General features: G+C 41.1%; 1 protein-coding gene across 1 annotated transcript in view; it reads left to right on the top strand.

The window, feature by feature from the left end:
- Positions 1-5988: 5988 nt before the first annotated feature.
- The window catches only part of tmem184a (transmembrane protein 184a), an 81797-nt gene continuing 68505 nt past the window's right edge, over positions 5989-19280 (top strand). The window contains exons 1-2 of the mRNA XM_073060981.1: positions 5989-6254; positions 15899-16132. Of these exons, the coding sequence (XP_072917082.1) occupies positions 15899-16132 (234 nt within the window). The 5' untranslated portion in view covers positions 5989-6254. The remainder of the gene's footprint in view (positions 6255-15898; positions 16133-19280) is intronic.

The raw sequence follows: 19280 nt of genomic DNA, 5'->3' as shown, positions 1-19280 counted from the left end.
CTATGGAATAGTAACTGCAATAGGGTCAAAGAAAGATCAAGTAGAGTGCAGAAGTCAACAAACTGTGCAAATGCAACTGTTAATAAATATCAATAAAACAATTTTGGTGTAATCCGCAAATTTTCTGATCCAGTTTAGCACATTATCATCCAGGTTATTGATACAGGTGACAAAAAACAATTGACCCAGCACTGATCCCTGTGGCACACCACTCGTCACAGGCTTGCAGTTAGAGAGGCAACCATTTATACCACTCCCTGGCTTCTTCCATAAGCCAATGTCTACATCATCTTGAATGCCAAGCGACTGAACCTCCTTAACCAACCTCCCATGCGGGACCTAGTGAAAGGCATTGCTAAGGTCCATGTAGAAAACATCCACTGCCTTGCCTTCATCAACATTCTTGGTAACTACCTCAAAACTTCTATCACCATGGTTTGAAGCAACTTACAGCTGCCTGTGGCAATGAGTTCCACAGAATCTCCACTCTCTGGCTCAAGCAATTCCTCCTCAACATTCTAAAAGGATGCCCTTCTATTCTGAAGCTATATCCTCTGGTCTTAAGACTCTCCACAGTGGAAACATCCTCTCCACATCCACTCTACTGAGACCTTTCAACATTCAATAGGTTTCAATGAGGTCACCCCTCATTCTTCTAAATATCAGTGAGTACAGGCCTAGAGCCATCAAACACTCTTCATATGACAAGTCTTTCAATCCGGGAATCATTTTTATGATCCTCCTTGGAACCCTCTCCAATGTCAGCACATCCTTTCATAGTTAAGGGGCCCAAAACTGCTCACAGTACTCCGTGAGGCCTCATTAGTGTTTTATAAAGCCTCAACATTACATCCTTGCTTTTATATTCTAGTCCTCTTGAAATGAATGCTAACATCACATTTACCTTCCTCACTACTGACTCAACATGCAAATGAACCTTTAGGGAACCCTGCACGAGGACTCCCAAGTCCCTTTGCACCTTAGATTTTTGAATTTTATCTCCATTTAGAAAATAGTCTCGACTTTTATTTCTTCTACCAAAGTGCACGGCCATACACTTCCTGACACTGTATTCTATCTGCCACGTTTTTGTCATTTTTCCTAATTTGTCTAAGTCCTTCTGTAGCCTCTCTACTTCCTGAAAACTTCCTGCCCCTCCACCTACCTTCATATCCTCCACAAATTTACAACAAAGCCATCAATTCTGTCACCCAAATCGACATACTGTATAACATAAAAAGAAGCAGTCCCAACATAGACCACCAGGCTCGATATAGAATTACAGAATCTAGTATCAGTTTGTTCTTTACATCCTTTCATTCTTCTTCTGCTCTTCTGTGAGCATATTACAGTTATCTAAGTGAGTAATGATTAGTTGTGAGATGCATGATGTTACAATTTTATATATAGTTTGTAAGCAAGTAATAGGGTGAGTAAGGTAGAATATTATTATTATTGTTTGTTACGTTTTGCATTTACACAATTTGTCTTTTGTACATTGGTTGCTTGTGTGTAGTTTTCCGTCAGTTATAATACACTTTCTTTTGTTCTACTGTGAAGATCTGCAAGAAAATGAATTTAAGGCTTGTATTTGGTGACATATACAGTATGTACTTCGATATAAATGCACATTGAACTTTGAACTTTCTTTTGGCACTTTGGGACATTTTACCACGTTAAAGATGTACATAACTGTATAATAAATATATTCTATCAATAATTTTCAAAGATAAAGGGACAGTCAACCTGAAGTGTTTTGACTGATGAATCTATAGAGTAAACCTATTTCCCCTGATGAAGAGCTCATCTATTTCAGTCCAGGCCATTCAGGAACAAAATAATTCAAAGTTCAAGGTAAATTTATAATCAAAGTACATATATGGTACCATATATAATCCTGAGATTCAGTTTCTTGCAGGCATACTCAATAAATCCAATAACCATGAGTCAATGAAAGATCACATCAACAGGGTGTTCAACCAGTGTGCAGAAGACAACAAACTGTGCAAATACAAAAATAAAAGAAGAAAATAATCGCAATACAAACAGCTCCTAAATAGTTCAAAAGTTGCCAGCAATTGAGAAATGACTGTGCTTGTCTAAGCCCATACCTCAGGTTTTAACAGCATGAGCTGACAAAAACTTTAAAAAATAATAATAATAAATAAATAAATAAGGAATAAATAAATATTGAGAATATGAGATGAAGAGTCCACGAAAGTGAGTTCAAAGGTTGACGGAACAGTTCAGTGATGGGACGAGTGAAATTGAGTGAAGTTATCCCCTCTGTGGTTGGAGGGTAATGACTGTTCCTGAACCGGTGGTATGAGTCCTGAGGCCTATGTACCCTCTTCTGATGGCAGCAGCAAGAAGAGAGCATGTTCTGGTGGTGGGGGTCCCTGATGATGGATGCTGCTTTCCTGTGATGACGCTTTGTGTAGATGTGCTCAATGGTGAGGAGAACTTAACCTGTGATGGACTGAGCTGTAACCACTACTTTTTGTAGGAATTTCCACTCATGGGCATTGGTGTTTCCATACCAGGACATGACACAGCCTGTCAATATACCTTGAAAGTGAGTATAGTTAGTGAAACCTGAATGATTTCTACCTGGATTAGGGAATATTAATATAAGAAGAGATTGGATGAGTATAATTTGTTCACTCTGGAACAGCGGAGGCTGAGGTGAAATCTGATAAAGGTCTATACAATTATGAGATGCATAGATAGAATGGACAGACAGAATCTTTTTCTCAGAGTAGAAATGTTGAATGCTAGAGGGCATAGCTTTAAGGGTGAGGGAGGAATGTATAAAGTGGTTGTGTGGGACAAGTTTCTACACAGTAAGTGGTGGGTGCTTGGAAAACACTGCTGGGGTGGTAATGGAAGTAGATACAGTACAGGCTTCAATGGGCCTTTAGAAAAGCACAAAAATAAAGCCCTCCACAGATGCTGCCTGATCCATGAAATTCATCCAGCAGCTTTGTTACATTCTACAGACTGATTAGTCGTGCTGACGCAGTCAATTTTTATTAATTCTGTTTCCATTTTGTGACTGCAATATTTGTGATAATCTGGAACTGTATCAATCTTTGCCAAGAAAGAGGATGCCCCCAAAATCTCAGTGGAAGGGAAGGAAGAAGGGAAATGGGTTTGAAGTAATGGGTTAAAGATTGGGGGGGGGGGGAGGTAAGAGGTAAGTTGCATATTTTATGCAACTTGGGGAAGCTGCAGACGATGCTCTCCTCAACATAATGCCCTTGACCTTTTTGGGTTAAGAGTTTGTGGATTTGGGAGGTTGATTCTGAGTATCCTGATTGAATAATTCAAGTATTCAAATGCATTTTGTACAGGAATAAACATTCAGGATGGTGGACGGGAAGCTAATAGCCATTGCCAAATCACAAAGTCCAAGAATGATAGGAAATTTACAAAGTCCAAGTTGAGTTTATTGTCTGCACAGGTTTAACGAAAATCTTAACTGCAGGACCTTCACAGGCATAAAATATCATATAAGCAGCACTTATAAAACAAGTATAAATTAAACACGATTTTAAATACAAAACACACAAAAAAAAAGTCCATTTTAGCTCAAAGTGATTAAAATGGTCATAGTATTGCTGAACCCTAGTGACCTCATGCCAGTTGCTTTTGGAACTGAATGGTTGAAGTGAAGTGCCTGTTCCTGAATCTGCTGGTGTAGGACTTAAGGCTCCTGTATCTCCTACCTGATACTAGTTGCGAAAAGATAGTGCAACCCAGATGGTGGAGATCTTTGATGATGATGTTGCCTTCTTGAGGCAAAGCCTTCTATAAGTGCCAGTGACGGGGGAGGGATGTGCAAATGATGCATTGATCCCAGTCTATTACTCCCTGCAATATTCAAATTGCTGTATCAGACCATGATGCAACCAGTCAGGATACTTTCAACAATACATCTGGGGAAGTTTGTTAGTGTTCAGCAACAAATGGAACCTCTTTAACTTCCTAAGAGAGTAAAGATGCCTGCCATCTTTCCTTGTGATAGCATCTGTGTGCAGGACCAAGGAAAGGTCACCTGATATGTTAACACAAAGGAATTTAAAGCTGCTGACTCTCGTCTGCTATTTCCCCCATGCTTGCCCTCCTTCCCCTTCCTGGACAACAATCTACTCTTCAGTTTTAATGGCTCTGAGTGAGAGATTGTTGCTGCACCACCACTCAAATAGGTGTCCTCTCTTGCTCTGCTAAGATAACTCACCACCACCTGTATCTCACAACAGCGGTGTTATCAACAAACAACACAAAAGCAGGTCATTTGGCCTATTGCCTTTGTGCCTATCACAAACCTACCCACCCTCATTTCACTTTTCAGTACCAGTTCCATACACCATATCATTACAACAGCTATATGGCAAAAAAAAAAGCACAGCAACGACTCTTCCACCTCAGGCAACCGAAGAAGTTTGGGATGAGCCCCCAAATCCTCAAGACCTTCTATAGGGGTACCACCGAGAGCATCCTGACTGGCTGTCTCACTGCCCCGGTACAGGAACTGCACCAACGTTGATTGCTGAGCACTGCAGAGAGTGGTATGGACAGCCCAGCGCACCTGTGGATGCAAACTCTCCTCCCTTGAGGACATTTACAGCAGCAGATGTATAAAGAAGTCCTGGAAGATCACTGGGGACACCAGTCACCCCAAACATAACCTGTTTCAGCTGCTTCTGTCTGGCAAACGGTACCACAGCATTAAAGCCAGGACCAACAGGCTACAGGACAGCAGCTTTCTACAAACCATTAGACTTAAATTCAAATGTCTGTACATTGCAATGGAGTCATTACACAAAGATTTTTGCTCCCTCACATTGTGGGACGGGTGAAAGATTTAAATAAATTCAAATTCAAATTCCAAGCCATGCAGGAACACCAAGCAACTGTTTACATGTGGTGCCTTTAGCAGACTTTCAATCGATGAGTTCCAGTGCCCAACAGTGTCTGGGTGAAAATGCTTTTCTTCATCGATCTAATCCTTCTACCTGATGTTTTAACTTTATTCCTCCAGATTGTTGATCCATCAATTAACTTCAAATATGAACACAGAGTCAAACCAGAGAAACAGTCCATTTGATCTAACCAAATCCATGATGATTATCAAGCACTTCTCAACACCAAACCTACATTAGGGGATGCAGGTCCTTCCTATTTATTCTGTCTGTATCTTTAATAAGTTTATGCATCTCATTGATGTCTCTGGTCATCTTTCTCTATTCCTAACAAATCCAGCTGCAGCTGTCTGGTCTCGGTAACTTCTCTGTAAATCTATGCAATACCCTTTCCAATGCAATCACATCTTTCCTGTAATACGATGATAGTCAGTGATTCTGTATCGGACCTGATAACCAAAACTGCCCATGGCATTCAAACAGTGGTTTATCTCTTCTTCTGTCCAGTTCTAGGATAACCATATCTAAAAACCAGGAAAAAGTGAAAATATTCTGCAGAACAGTTAGCATTTGTGGAGCGAGGAAAATGATTAGTTAGTGTCACAGGTTGGTGACCTTTCATTAGAACTGGCCAGTTCTGATGTAAATAGGAAACGTTGATTATTTGGAATTGTTGATTATTACATCGCAGGAGCTGTGACAGGTTGCAGACGAAATGCTTTTCCTTGATCTTACTTAAGGCTCTGCTGAGACCAAAGACCCCGAGTTCAGAGTGGCTTATCCGTTCTTATATTCTATGTCTCAAACATCCCAGGTTTCATCTTCAACAAAATGTTGATCTGTCCACTACTTATATAGATCGGTGGATGCACACTCCAAGTTCCCACTCTTGTCTCCCAGAATTCAATGCCTTGCATTTGTTTCACCCCACTTTTCCCAAAGGATGTAAAATTGCCGCTACCTGGTTTGAGAGAAACGCATGCGCACGGAGTCTCGATGACCTCAAGCAACGCCACACCTGAACCAGCGGACGCACATGCGCAGAGCGCTGGCGACACAGGTGAGGAGGAGCTGTCGCTGGAGAGGGCCACCCGCAGGCCGACTCTTCCTCACAATTACACTTAACATGTGAAAGAATCCTGAAGCGCTTAATTAAAGTACTTAGTGTGTGTCTGTGATCACCCGCCCGACCGGGAAAGGGGACCAGGAAGCCACTGCTTGCCGTTGTTTGTCACTGCGATGTTGCGGAAACTCGGCTTAAAACGGGCAGCAGTTGACAGCAGCACCTTTCGCGCTTTGCACTGAACCTCTGACTGAGCCGATTTAAAGGTTTGTTACTCTCCCCGCTTTTTTAGATATAAGTATTTATAACTTTATGTGAATTTAGTTGATTTCCTGTAACTTTTATCCCGGTGTAGGACACCAACAAAGAAGCACTGTTACATAGATTCAATGTGACACAATCCCCAGGCTTGTCGCAGGGATAAACACCTACCGTTTCCTTTTAATGAAAGCTACCATAACACAAAATCAGAGCTGACGGAACTGATGCAGTTCTGTCCTTTTAAGATTTTCAATGTTTGGATGAATTAAAGATTGTTCTTCCATACAATGGACGGAAAATTGAGTGACTTGTGCCTCTTGTTTATCGGCAATATATAAACCCACGACTTTTCCACTTATCTGCTTCTGTCAAAGCATAACGATTAGGACAATACTGTGAGATCTAGATAGTTCTGTAATATCTGCAGAAAATTAGACATGAAGTTAATTAAAATGGATCCATTCATCATTGTTTATGAGTGTGTTGCTGTGACTGTCACCGTACTTGCACTGCCACGTTACATTAACAGGCAGTGTGCTTGACAACAGAGTGCTTTGTGGTGTTCCGACACTGTGAAAGATCAGCAGCACCTTCAGGGACATGGTATTGATTAGGTAAGGTCATTCTTACTGGATAGGAAGCGAAACAATGGCAGAATTATCTAGCGAGGCCTCACTTATGCGAGCATTACAAATAATATAATTGTATTTTGTTGAATACACTGTTGCTTTAATTTGTGTTTTGTTGTATTTCCTTTTAAAGATTGACTAGATACCACTGAACAATTGGTATTCTTATTTTGATGGGAAAACTGTAAATGTATCCTGCAAGTTACATTTTACATCAATAATGAAGTAGTCCACTTTTGGTTGAGCAGGGAAAAGAATTGCTCTTCAGCTTGGTAATTGATTTGGCTCAATGGTGCCACAGTTGCTGGTGAATCACAAAGTTATGAATTGAAGCTGAGACCAGGCATAATAAAAGATACTGATGCTAACTATAGAATTGTGTCCATTTAAAACTCCATTCTCCTGCCTTCTCCCTGTACCTCTTAATTCCTTTGCCCGTCAAGAACTTATCAAACTCTGCCTAAATACAGCCAATGACTTAGCCTCCACATTCTCTGGCAGAAAGAATTCCTCTTTGTCTGAGATTAGCCCTTTATTCTGAGACTGTGCCTTTGGCTTCTAGACTTTTAGACTAATGTCCAAGTACACTCTCACCAGGCCTTAAAGTATCCGATAGGTTTTAACGAGATCCCCCCCCCCCCCCCACCACCCTTCTGAACCCCATCAAGTACAAGCCTAGAGACATCAAACTCTTCTCAAGCCTTTCATTCCTGGCACCATTCCTCTGACCTCCTCTAGAACCTTTCCAGTGCCAGCAAGTCCCTCCTTACACCTAAAATTGCTCACAATATTCCAAACGCAGTCTCACCAATGCTTTACATAGCATCAGCAGTGCTGTTTTGCTTTTATTTTCTAGTTTCCTCAAAATGAATGCTGACTTTGTACTTACTTTCTTGACAGCTAACTCAACCTGCAGCTTAATCTTTGGGGAATTCTGAACTGGGACCCCTCCCCTATACATATACACCACCAGTCCCTTTGTATCTAAGCTTGTGCAAAGAAAAATGTTTTCTCATGATACTTGTGATTCCATTCACCTTTATTTTGTATCCATGACCACTGATCAGAAGAGTGAGCCTCCCACTGTCCACCCTGCCCAGACCCCTCAGGATTTTGTATATTTTCATTAATTAATTTTTTTTGCTCTCTCTTTAAAGTAAACAGTACTCGCCTTTTCTAATTTATTCTTGTATGTGCAGTTTCTCATCAGTGTCACTGATTTTTTTTGGACATTCTCTAATGCCTCTGATATCCTTTTATACGGCACTCAGAACAAAGCACTATTCCAGTTGGAGCCAGACTTGTAATTTGTATAACTTTCCTTTATTTATGCTCAATGATTCAACTGATAAATCACAGAATTGTTTATGCCTTATTTACTCTTCCCACGGATTGCCTGCCACATACCACCAGCAACATTTTTCTATAGCCCTTTGATAGCAGTATTGCTTGTTCTCTAATCCATCATTTCATATTTCTGTTCAATAAATTTCATCTGTCATGTGTTTGGGGGTGGGGGTCAATCTATCAGTTTCTTTATATCTTGCTGCAGTCTATCCCTATTCTCTTTGCAGTGACTTACCTATCTTCAGACCTTTCAGTTTCCCAAGCACCTTCTCCCTAGCAATAGCAACTACACTCTCTTCTGCCCTCTGACATTCTCAGACTTCCAGCATACTGCTAGTGTTTTCCACAGTGAAGACTGATACAAAATATTTATTCAGTTCGTTTGCCATTTCCTTGTCCACTATTACTACCTTTCCAGTGTCATTTTCCAGCATTCTGATACCCACTCTTGTCTCTCTTTTATTCTTTATACAAATAAACTTGTTTGCTTGCTTTATATGTCTAAAAATCTTTTGGTATTCTTTTTATTATTATTAGCTGGTTTACTTTCATATTAGTTGCCTTCTGTTGGTTTTTAAAAGCTTCCCAATCCTCTAACTGCCCACTGTCCACTAATCTTTTGCTATATTTTGTGTCCTCTCTTTTTCTTTTGTGCTGTCTTTGACTATTGTTGTCAGCCATGTTTACCTCATCCTTCCTTTCAAATACTTCTTTGGGATGTATCTATCCAGCTCCTTCCAAATTTCCCCGAGAAATTCTAGCGATTGCTGTCTGCCATCACCTCTGCTAGTGTCTCTTCCAATCCAGTTCCTCCCTTGTATCTCGGTAGTTCTCTTTACTTTACAGTAATATTGATACACCTCACTTATCTTCTCACTTTCAAGCTGTAGGGTGAATTCTATCAAATTATGATCACTGCTTCCAAGGGTTCATTTATCTTAAGCTCCCTAATCAAATCTGATTCATCACACAACACTCAGTCCAGAATTGCCTTTTTACTTAGCGGACTCAACCACAGGCTGCTCTAAAAAGCCATCCCATTGGCATTCTACAAATTCCATCTCTTGGGATCCAGCACCAACCTGATTTTCCCACCTACCAGCATATTGAAATCCACCATGACTACTGAAGCGTTGCCCTTTTGACATACCTTTTCTATCTCCCATTGTAATTTATATCCCACATTCTGGCTACTGTTCAAAGATTGTATTTAACTCCTTTCAGGCCCTCTATGCCCTGCAGTTCCTTAACTCAACCCACAAGGTTTCTACACCTTCCTGTCTTCTGTCACCTCTTCCTAAGGATTTGATTTAATTTTTTACCAACAGAGCCATCCCACCCCCTCTGCATACCAGCCTGTTCTTTTGTGTATCCTTGGATGTTGAACTCCGAACTATGATCTTCTTTCAGCCGCGACTCAGTGATACCCATAACGTCATACCTGCCGATCACTAACTGTGCTACAAGTCCATCTACCTTCTATACCTTTTTACTACAAATAAAGAAACAAATAATAAAAGTGCATTTACAACTCAAGTTTCAAAAGTAAACAGTGTAACACTACATGATGAGAGTTGGGTGGTGGAAGGAAGTTCAGTAGTCTTAAGGCCTGGGGGAAGAAGCTGTCTCCCATGATAATAGTTTTGTCCTGATGCAGTGGTACCTCCTGCCTGATGGTAGGGGGACAAAGAGATTTCTGGAATTGTATACCATCTGGTCCATCCTAAATCCTATCACTCCAGTTCCCATCACCCTGCCAAATTATTTTAAATCCTCTCTAATAACTCTAGCAAACCTGCCCACAAGGATATGTGCTCCCCTTGGGTTCAGTGTAACCCATCCTTTTTCTGCAGGTCATACCTTCCCCAGGAAAGATCTCAATGACCCAGAAATCTGAAACCTTGCCTCCTGCGCCAGTTCCTCAGCCACTCACTCATGTACTATTATCCTTTTCCTGCCATGACTGGCATCTAAGTAGTCCAGAGATTACTACCTTGGAGGCCCTGCTCCTCAGCCTCTTCCTCCCTTCTGCCAACTCACACCACGACCTCTGGCTGCTCACCTGAGAGGCAACACACCATTCTGGCATCTCCTATCCTTCCCCTCAAGTATTAAGTCTTCTATCACTATCACTCTACCTGACTTTACCCTTCCCAGTTGAATCTCAGAGTCAGCCACAGTGCCACTGGTCTGGCTGCTGCTGCTGTGCCCTGATAGGTAACATCCCTCTCCCCATATTATCCAAAGGGAACTGTTGCTGAAGGTAATGGCCACGGGGAACACTGCACTAACTCCTTACTCCCCTTGCTTCCCCTGGTGGTCACCCATGCACTATCTGGGTGTGACCACCTGAGTAAAAGTCTCATCAAAGAGGATTTTAGACTCCCAGCTGGCCCTGAGTATGTCCAGCTCCAGTTTCTTGACCTTGCTGGTCAGGAGCCAAAGTTGGATGCACTTCTTATAGATGTAGTCATCAGGGTACCCTGCAATCCCACATTTTACAGGAGGAACATTCCACTGCCTTAACTACTGTCCTGCTTATGCTTGTTCTAACTTTGATTCTAACTTATTAAGCTTGAGTTGTTCCAAACAACTCAACACCCTTAGCCTCTGAAGCCTGACCATCCGCTCAGTGGCTCGCTCTCACAATGACCACTTCTCTTGTTTTTATTGGCCCTTACTAAGATACTAATAACCCAAGCAATCTCCTGCTTGGCAGACAATTCCTGACAGTCCCTGCTCACTTTTTAAATGGAGTATGTAAACTCCACAAAGAACTGTCTTCAACTCTCTCCGAGATCGTCTACTTAGCAAACACTTCCCGACAGGTCCCATTTGGTTTTTAAACATGGCCCATAAAATCCACAAAGAATTGTGGATTTCTGGTATTTGTCTTTTACTGTGGAATTTCTCCATATTCCAACCAGATCTGTACCCACCAACGAAAAAGCATTAACACCCACACAAGTGGAGCCAAGTGTTGCCCATTAGAAGAAACACCAGACAGATAGCTTCCTTTCCATAATAAGGGTCATGGGCATTTCTAAAACGATCAGACTTGAGAGCAGCTCTAATCTCATAGTTTAGAAATATGGGTACTTTGTTATCGATTTTGTACTGATTGAGACAGGCAGAAGATAATTAGTTTAAAGGGCAAAAGGTAGGCCGCCTTCTGGAGAGGCAACTGGAAAATGTTGGCTTCGTGAAGTGAGCTTCCACCATCCAGAGTGGGTGAATTTGATATCTCAGCGTGTTTCCCCACAGAATTAGTGAATGTTTTGTGGTTCTCTCTAACACAGAACCAGTATGCTACAGTCATCTATGCACACATTCCAACTGTGGAAGCTCCAGATTGCTCAATTAATATGTAGTGATTACATCAATGATTCATCGTGCGGCACAATTGCCTTTTGTATGTCAGCTGAACCGGGCAAACATGCTTGGTTAATGGAAAATATAGCAGCAGCAGTACACACTGTATGTTGCAATCTCATTTTTAATTCATGGAATGTTTTTAACAGCTTATAATTTTGAATTTATGCATGCTTTGCTCGGTTTTTAGTGAATGTCTGGTTTCAGATCAAGTAGGTCGATTGATAAGAAGCAGGCAGCACCAAGTATTTCACATAGAATCACAGAATGGGTACAGAATTCAGGCAACTAAGTCTGTACTGGCTTGGTCCTCCTCCTCCCCATAGTCCTTTCCGTTCACCTCCCTTTTGAATGCTACAACTGAATCTGCCTCCACTACTACACTGGCAGTGCTTTCTAGGTGCTAATCACTTGCCTTTTGACAAAGGTTTTCCTTGTGTCACTTTTGTGCTTTATCCACTCAAGCCGTTCTGTCGCAAACAAGTGGAGATCTGCAGACGCTGGAGATCAGAACACCTTCTCCTGTCCTGCTGAATGGTCTCAGCCCAATACATCGATTGTTTACTCATTTCCATAGATGCTGCCTGGCCTGCTAAGTTCTTCCAGCATTTTGTGTGTATTACAAGTCTTTCTGTGTCCCCTGGTTCATGACTACTATGTTAATGGGAGCAGCTTCTTTCCACCAATCCTCGCCATTATCCTTTATGACTTCAAGTATATCTATTAGATCTCCTTGCAATGTTATTTATCCTTAGAAGGACAATACTAATATCTCTCCCATTTCCCGCACATCTGCCCTCACCCCATCCGCCCACTACCCAACTCGGGATAGGGTTCCCCTTGTTCTCACCTACCACCAGCCTCCGGATCCAATGTATAATTTCCTGTAACTTCTGCCACCTCCAACGGGATCCCACTACCAAGCACATCTTTCCCTCCCCATCTCTTTCTGCTTTCCGCAGGGATCGCTCCCTACGCGACTCCCTTGTCCATTCATCCCCTCCGTCCCTTCCCACCGATCTCCCTCCTGGCACTTATCCTTGCAAGCGGGCCCCTGACAGTCCTTCCAGGTGAGGCGACACTTCACCTGTGAGTCGGCTGGTGTGGTATACTGTGTCCGGTGCTACTGGTGTGGCCTTTTATATATTGGTGAGACCCCACGCAGACTGGGAGACTGTTTCGCTGAACACCTACGCACTGTCCACCAGAGAAAGCAGGATCTCCCAGTGGTCACATATTTTAATTCCACGTCCCATTCCCATTCTGATATGTCTATCCATGGCCTCCTCTACTGTCAAGATGAAGCCACACTCAGGTTGGAGGAACAACACCTTGTATACCAGCTGGGTAGCCTCCAACCTGATGGCATGAACATCGACTTCTCTAACTTCCGTTAATGCCCCTCCTCCCCTTCTTACCCCATCCCTGACATATTTAGTTGTTTGTGTTTTTTCTCTCTCTCTGCCCATCACTCTGCCTGTTCTCCATCTCTCTCTGGTGCTCCCCCCTCCCCCTTTCTATCTCCCTAGGCCTCCCATCCCATGATCCTTTCCCTTCTCTAGCTCTGTATCCCTTTTGCCAATCACCTTTCTGGCTGTCAGCTTCACCCCACCACCTCCGGTCTTCTCCTATCATTTCGCATTTCCCCCTCCCCCTCCTACTTTCAAATCTCTTACTATCTTTCCTTTCAGTTAGTCCTGACGAAGGGTCTCGGCCCAAAACGTCGACAACGCTTCTCCCTATAGATGCTGCCTGGTCTACTGCGTTCCACCAGCATTTTGTGTGTGTTGCTTGAATTTTCAGCATCTGCAGATTTCCTCGTGTTTGCCAATACTAACTTATCCAGTTTATCCATACTTTTAAGTCTCTCATCTCTGGAATGAATTTTTAAATCACTTTTGCGCCTCAAAAAGAAGCTTTCACATCTTTCCTGAAGGGTGACATCCAGAAACAGATACAGTACTCCGGCAATGGCTGAGCCAATATTCTATAAAAGTTCATCGTGACTCCCTTACTTTGTCCCCCTACAGCTTTGTTTATACAACCTTGTATCATGAATGTCTTTTTAACACCTTCCCTGCCACTTTCCATGAACAACTACTCAATCTGTCCATGCCAGTTCCCATTTTGGATTTTGCCCTCTATTTTGCTTCCTCTCATTAGATTGAAAATTGCTCTGAACTAATGAACACACGTTGGCTGTGTAGATTTGAAAGTAGTAACACCCAGGATCTCTTTTGCACTGTTCATTTATTCATTTTACCTTGTAGTAATTCGGCTGTATTTCATTGTACTGTTGGTGTGAAGCAACAAATTTCACAGCGTATGTCAGTAGTAACAAATGAAATGAGTTCATAAGCAATTTCAATTGTGCTCCCCCAACTGGTTTGAACATTTTTTTAAATCTCTCCTTTAGCTCCCATGGCTTCCCAGATTATTTACCAATGCTAGCCAATTTGATTGCTGGAAAATTCACACAAATCCAAAATCCAACCAAAGTAAAAATGTGGTAAGCAGAATAACAATCAGCAAACAAGTAGTGTTGCTGTGACAACAGATGATTAAAAACAAAACAATGCACATTAGTATGGGAATATTAGCTATTAAAAACTGACATAACCTACTGATGGTGTCTTGAAATTCGTGCCACTGTCAGTGTTGCACTGGTGTTTTACCAAGGACGAGAAGGCTCCCAGAATTTCAGCTCTGGGTGATCTATTTGGAACAATGGCTAGGGTAAAGATTGATATAGAGATTGATATAAAGATTGATAAACCACTTTAGCTAGTTCTACTTATCATCAGGTCTGGACGGGTGTAACTGAATGAGCTGGTAGTCGGATTTGCAGAAGGCCTTGTCTTAATGTTCCAAAGCGCAAAAAAAATGTAGAATAGTTCATTTAACTCCTTTGAACAAGGAATGCTGGGGCTAGACGTACAGCTGTGGGCCAGGCAGTTTAATCCTAGTTTAACAGAAACTTACAGAAATTATAATGTAGGCACTTGTTCAGGTTTCAGCAATGAGATGAACACCAGCATGGATGTATTCAGTTAGACCTGACTGAATAAAGGAATGTAGTAGATGTTGTCTATGTGAATTTGCAGAAATGTTTGGGGATAAAAAGAGAATGCAAAAGCCTGGTTAGGTAAAAAATGAAGCCGATGGCATTAAGAGGTCAGCAGCATTTATTTAAAATAAAAAGGCAGAAAGCAGAGACCAGAATCCAGTAACTGGTTATTTTTCATTTGAAAGAACAGTATACGAAGATGTTCCTCATGGGGCAATGTTAGGGTTACTGCTCACTTTAATAAATACGGTAGTAATGACTTAATCATGAGGATGTAGAGTAATGTTTTCAAATTTGCATGTTCAAAGCTTGACAATATGGTAAGCAGTAAGGAAAGTTATAGGGAAAGTTTAGTGTGACAGGACAGACATGAATCATTATAGAAATTTAAAGCAGAACCAAGTGACATGATAGGCTTTGGTAAATGGGTACAGAATAAATGACACACACAAGATGCTGGAGGATCTCAGCAGGCCAGACAGCATTTATGGAAGAGTACAGTCAAAGCTTTGGGCTGAGACCCTTCAGCAGGACAGCCCAAAACATCAACTGTCCTCTTTTCCATAGATGCTGCCTGGCCTGCTGAGTTCCTCCAGCATTTTGTGTGTGTTGCTTGGATTTCCAGCACCTGCAGATTTTCTCTTGTTTGAGACAGAATAAATAACGCAGTGTGCAGAGTGAAAGGACTCTGGAAAAATGTGTGCAGAAATTCTGCAAAATTCATGCCCTGGGGAAGTTCATACATAACCCACGTGGAGACAGCAGCAAGATGAAGCCTGAACCCAGATCTCTGGTACAGTGAGGTACTGGCTGGCTCTACCCACATCAGCTCCTTAGTTGGTATTGCAACCTCACAATTTGAGTAGCTCTACTCCAAGCCTTAAATTCTTCAATTCCCTCAATTATAATCTCACCAGTCTCGCTTACTTCAGAGAAACCTTGCCTGTCTCCTTGATCAATTCCCTCATGTCTTTTTGTGTAGTTAGAGTCAAACTTAGTTTGAAAATGGCATGAAGAGATGCACTTTCTTAGAAAGAACAAATAACAGAGTGAGTGACACATTTCTAAAAGGCTTACAGAAGCAGTCACCTGAAAATAAACGTGCACAGAAATTCTGGAGAATTAGCACCTTTAGTACATTAACGTACATCTATACACCATCTGTATTATCTGTTTAAAAGGATGTTTAGTTTGTTTGGTGAAAAGCTGACTTTGCTTTCTTCTGTGTGCACAGATGAACAGCAGTGGAAGCCCATCCCCTACAGGAGTGCCAACAGCCGAGTTACTCACCTTTGTTGCTCCCAATGCAACAACACATGCAAACAAATCTGGATCTGTAAGCACATTGCAGAAAGTAGCTCCCAGCAATTCCACTGCACACCTGCAAAGAATTTTCCTGCAGACTCCAAATGCACAAGCGATTTCTGGGATTTGTGTTTGGGCAGCATTAATTGTAACATTTCATCAGGTGAGTTTGGGTTGCCTTTGCATAGAATTACACTGGATTACAGCACTTCCATCATCAGCACAACTGGTCCATGTTGGTGTTTAAATGTTCACCCTTTTTCATCATTCACGACCTTATCTCACTCAATCTATGTGTCCTTCTAATCCTTATTTAGTGGGTTTATTGACTCTTAAATACAGTTGTTATCTGCTTCAAGTGCTCCCCATGAGAATAACTATTACATTCCACTTCCAGGTGAAAAGGGTTTCTTCTGGCTCTTTGTCTGATCTATTAGTGATCATTATACAGTATATTTGTGGGCCATGATCTTGGTCCTTCCATCAGATGCAAACTTCATATCTACCTTTTTAAACTCTTCTGTGATCTTAGAGATTGTCGTAAGATCACTCTGTATTTTTCCATAGCTGGAGAAATTTTGACTCTTCCTTCTTCACAGGCCAGTTCCATTATCTTGTCCTAATCCTATTTTATCCTCACCAGAAACACATTAACTTTTTTATAATCTGGAGACCTGAATGGTTTGTGAGTAATGGTGGAAGAATTATAGAATGATGTGGTTAAGAAAGTGGTTGTCCAGTAAATTATGGCTGTATTATCTTAGAGGCAGCTCTATTTTGTTAATCCCTTTCCATTATTTAAGCCCCACCCCCATCCCAGAGTACTCTAAATCATTTGCCCATCAAATGTGTTTAATTTTAGTTTTGAAGTTGTTGTGAAGTCTTCTAAACCCTCTCAAAGAAGTTTCTTTCAAATTATGAAAGCTCATCGAAAATACAAAATGACCCCATTTGTTTCCTCCCATATTCTTTTGGTTTAATTCTCTGTCCGCTGCATAATGCCCATTGGCAATTGGAAGCAGTTCTTTTGTACTTAATTGATCAAAGCTACTTTGAACACTTCCATCAAATGATCTCTTTTGCTGGGAATTATGGGCACTTTTAATGCTTCAGATCATTGTTTTTGTATATTTGTGGCTTTTATTCTAACTGCAGAGTCTTGAATATAATGAATCAATAAGAGACCTTCAGAAATGCTAAAATTAGGCATTTTGTTTTTTTTCACAAACTCCAGCACCACTGTACAGGTACATATATTTGCATGCACTACACTGCTTTGAAAAGAATTATTCACATGTTTGCATTGTTTACAGATTTATTTACAACAGACTTTGAAGTCTCTTTGATCTTCTCAAAGGAACCTATGTTATTGGTGGTATATCCTGTTTTTGACTTGAAGGTATCATTTCTTGAGCCAAAGCAATAGTTGTGTGCCATTTCTTTCAGAGTTTTCAGTAGATCAGCTTCTGGAACATAGAATCACACATCACTTGGATGTGCTGTTGCACATACTTTCTTCTAGTACTGTTTCTTATTTTTAAAATACAGCACTACTCTAGTATCCCAATTCCAAAAGTCATACTTGTTTGAAATTCATACACAATCTCCAAAAAGTTACTTAAATTACCTCTGTGACTATTTTACTTTCATTGTTGTTTTGACTGCCTCTCTTCAAATCTCTTTTAACAGTTGGTTGAACTGAGTTTCTGCACCATTATTAATCCATCTTAATAACCTGTGGAATGTGGCATTGTCCCATAGTTTATCAACAGTTTGCTAATCATTGTTTAATTCCAGCAGCATTACAATACCTGTTTCTTCAGTGTTCGCTGACTTCACCGGCGTGTCATTTGATGCTGGAAGACGTGGGGAAGCAAGTGAATGCTTCAAACAATTTGTTTTGTGAAATGTTCAGATAGAAATGAACATAACTGAGCACTGGTATCTGAGTCAAGTTATACTGCTGAATCATGGCAAAAGAAAATTGATCTTAATTCATTGCTAATACGCTCTGCTGTAGTACAGAATTCAACATATTTCACCTGTCCAACTATTTACTAGTACTGAGAAGTCTATAGCCCTCCTCACCAGAATCAATGGGTACCATTGTTGCCCATTTCCAACTCTGTCTTTGGTGATTTAGCTCAGCAGTCTTGACAAACAGTAAACTTGTCTTCTGCATAGAAATCTATTTGTCAGCTGTCTTCACGGAGTCCTCTAAAGTGTTACCTTCTCAATACTGTTGGTATGGTATGTGTCTCGTTTAACACAATCTTGTTCTATTGATGACTACTCATTGTGCAGTCATGTCTTTATCTGGGCATTTCTCATTTTTCTTCAGTAATTGATGACAATTGATTAGCAACAGCATCTCCTCCATGATCTCCATCAGCACAGGTGCACCACAAGGCTGGGTGTTTAGTTTTACACTTATGACTGTGTGGCTAAGCACAGCTCCAATGCCAAGTTTAAGTTTGTTGGTGATATTGTAGGTGATGACGAGTAAGACCAAGGAGCTGATTATTGACTTTAGGAGGAGGAATCTGGATATCTATGAGCCAGTGGAGAGAGTTAGCAACTTTAAATTCCTCAGTGTTATCATTTCAGAGGACCTGTCTTGGGCAGGTAAGTACAATTATGAAGAACGCACAGCAGCATCTCTATTTCCATAGGAGTTTGCGAAGATTCGGCATGACATCCAAAACTTTGGCTAACTTCTATAGATGTGGTTTGAAGAGTATATTGAATGGTTGCATCACAGCGTGGTGTAGAACCATCAATGCCCTTGAATGGATAATCCTACAAAAGTTCATGGATATGGCTCAATCCATCATGGGTAAAGCCCTCCCCACCATTGAGCACGTCTGCACAGAGCGCTATCACAGGAAAGCAGCATCCATCACCAGGGAGCCTCAACCACCCAAGACATGTTCTCTTCTCACTGCTGTCATCAGGAAGTAGGTACCAGAGCCTCAGGACTCACAACATTTGGTTCAGGAACAGTTATTACCCCTCAACCAAAAGGAATAACTTCACTTGCCTCAGCATTGATATGTTCCCTCAACTTCTGGACTCACTTTCAAGGACTTTTCATCTCATGGTCTCAATATTTGGTTCTTTCTTGCTTGCTTGCTTATCTATCTATCTATCTATCTATCTATCTATCTATCTATCTATCTATTTATTTATTTATGTATGTATGTTATTATTTTATTTCTTTTGTACTTACAGTTTGCTGTCTTTTGCACACTAGTTACTGCCCTGTTGGTGCAGTTTTTCATTGATTCTATTATGGTTATTGGATTTATTGA

The sequence above is a fragment of the Hemitrygon akajei genome, chromosome 11 (genome assembly GCF_048418815.1).
Source record: "Hemitrygon akajei chromosome 11, sHemAka1.3, whole genome shotgun sequence".
Lineage (NCBI taxonomy): Eukaryota > Metazoa > Chordata > Chondrichthyes > Myliobatiformes > Dasyatidae > Hemitrygon > Hemitrygon akajei.
Note: the sequence above shows the minus strand (reverse complement) of the source record. Positions and strands in the feature narration are given on the sequence as shown.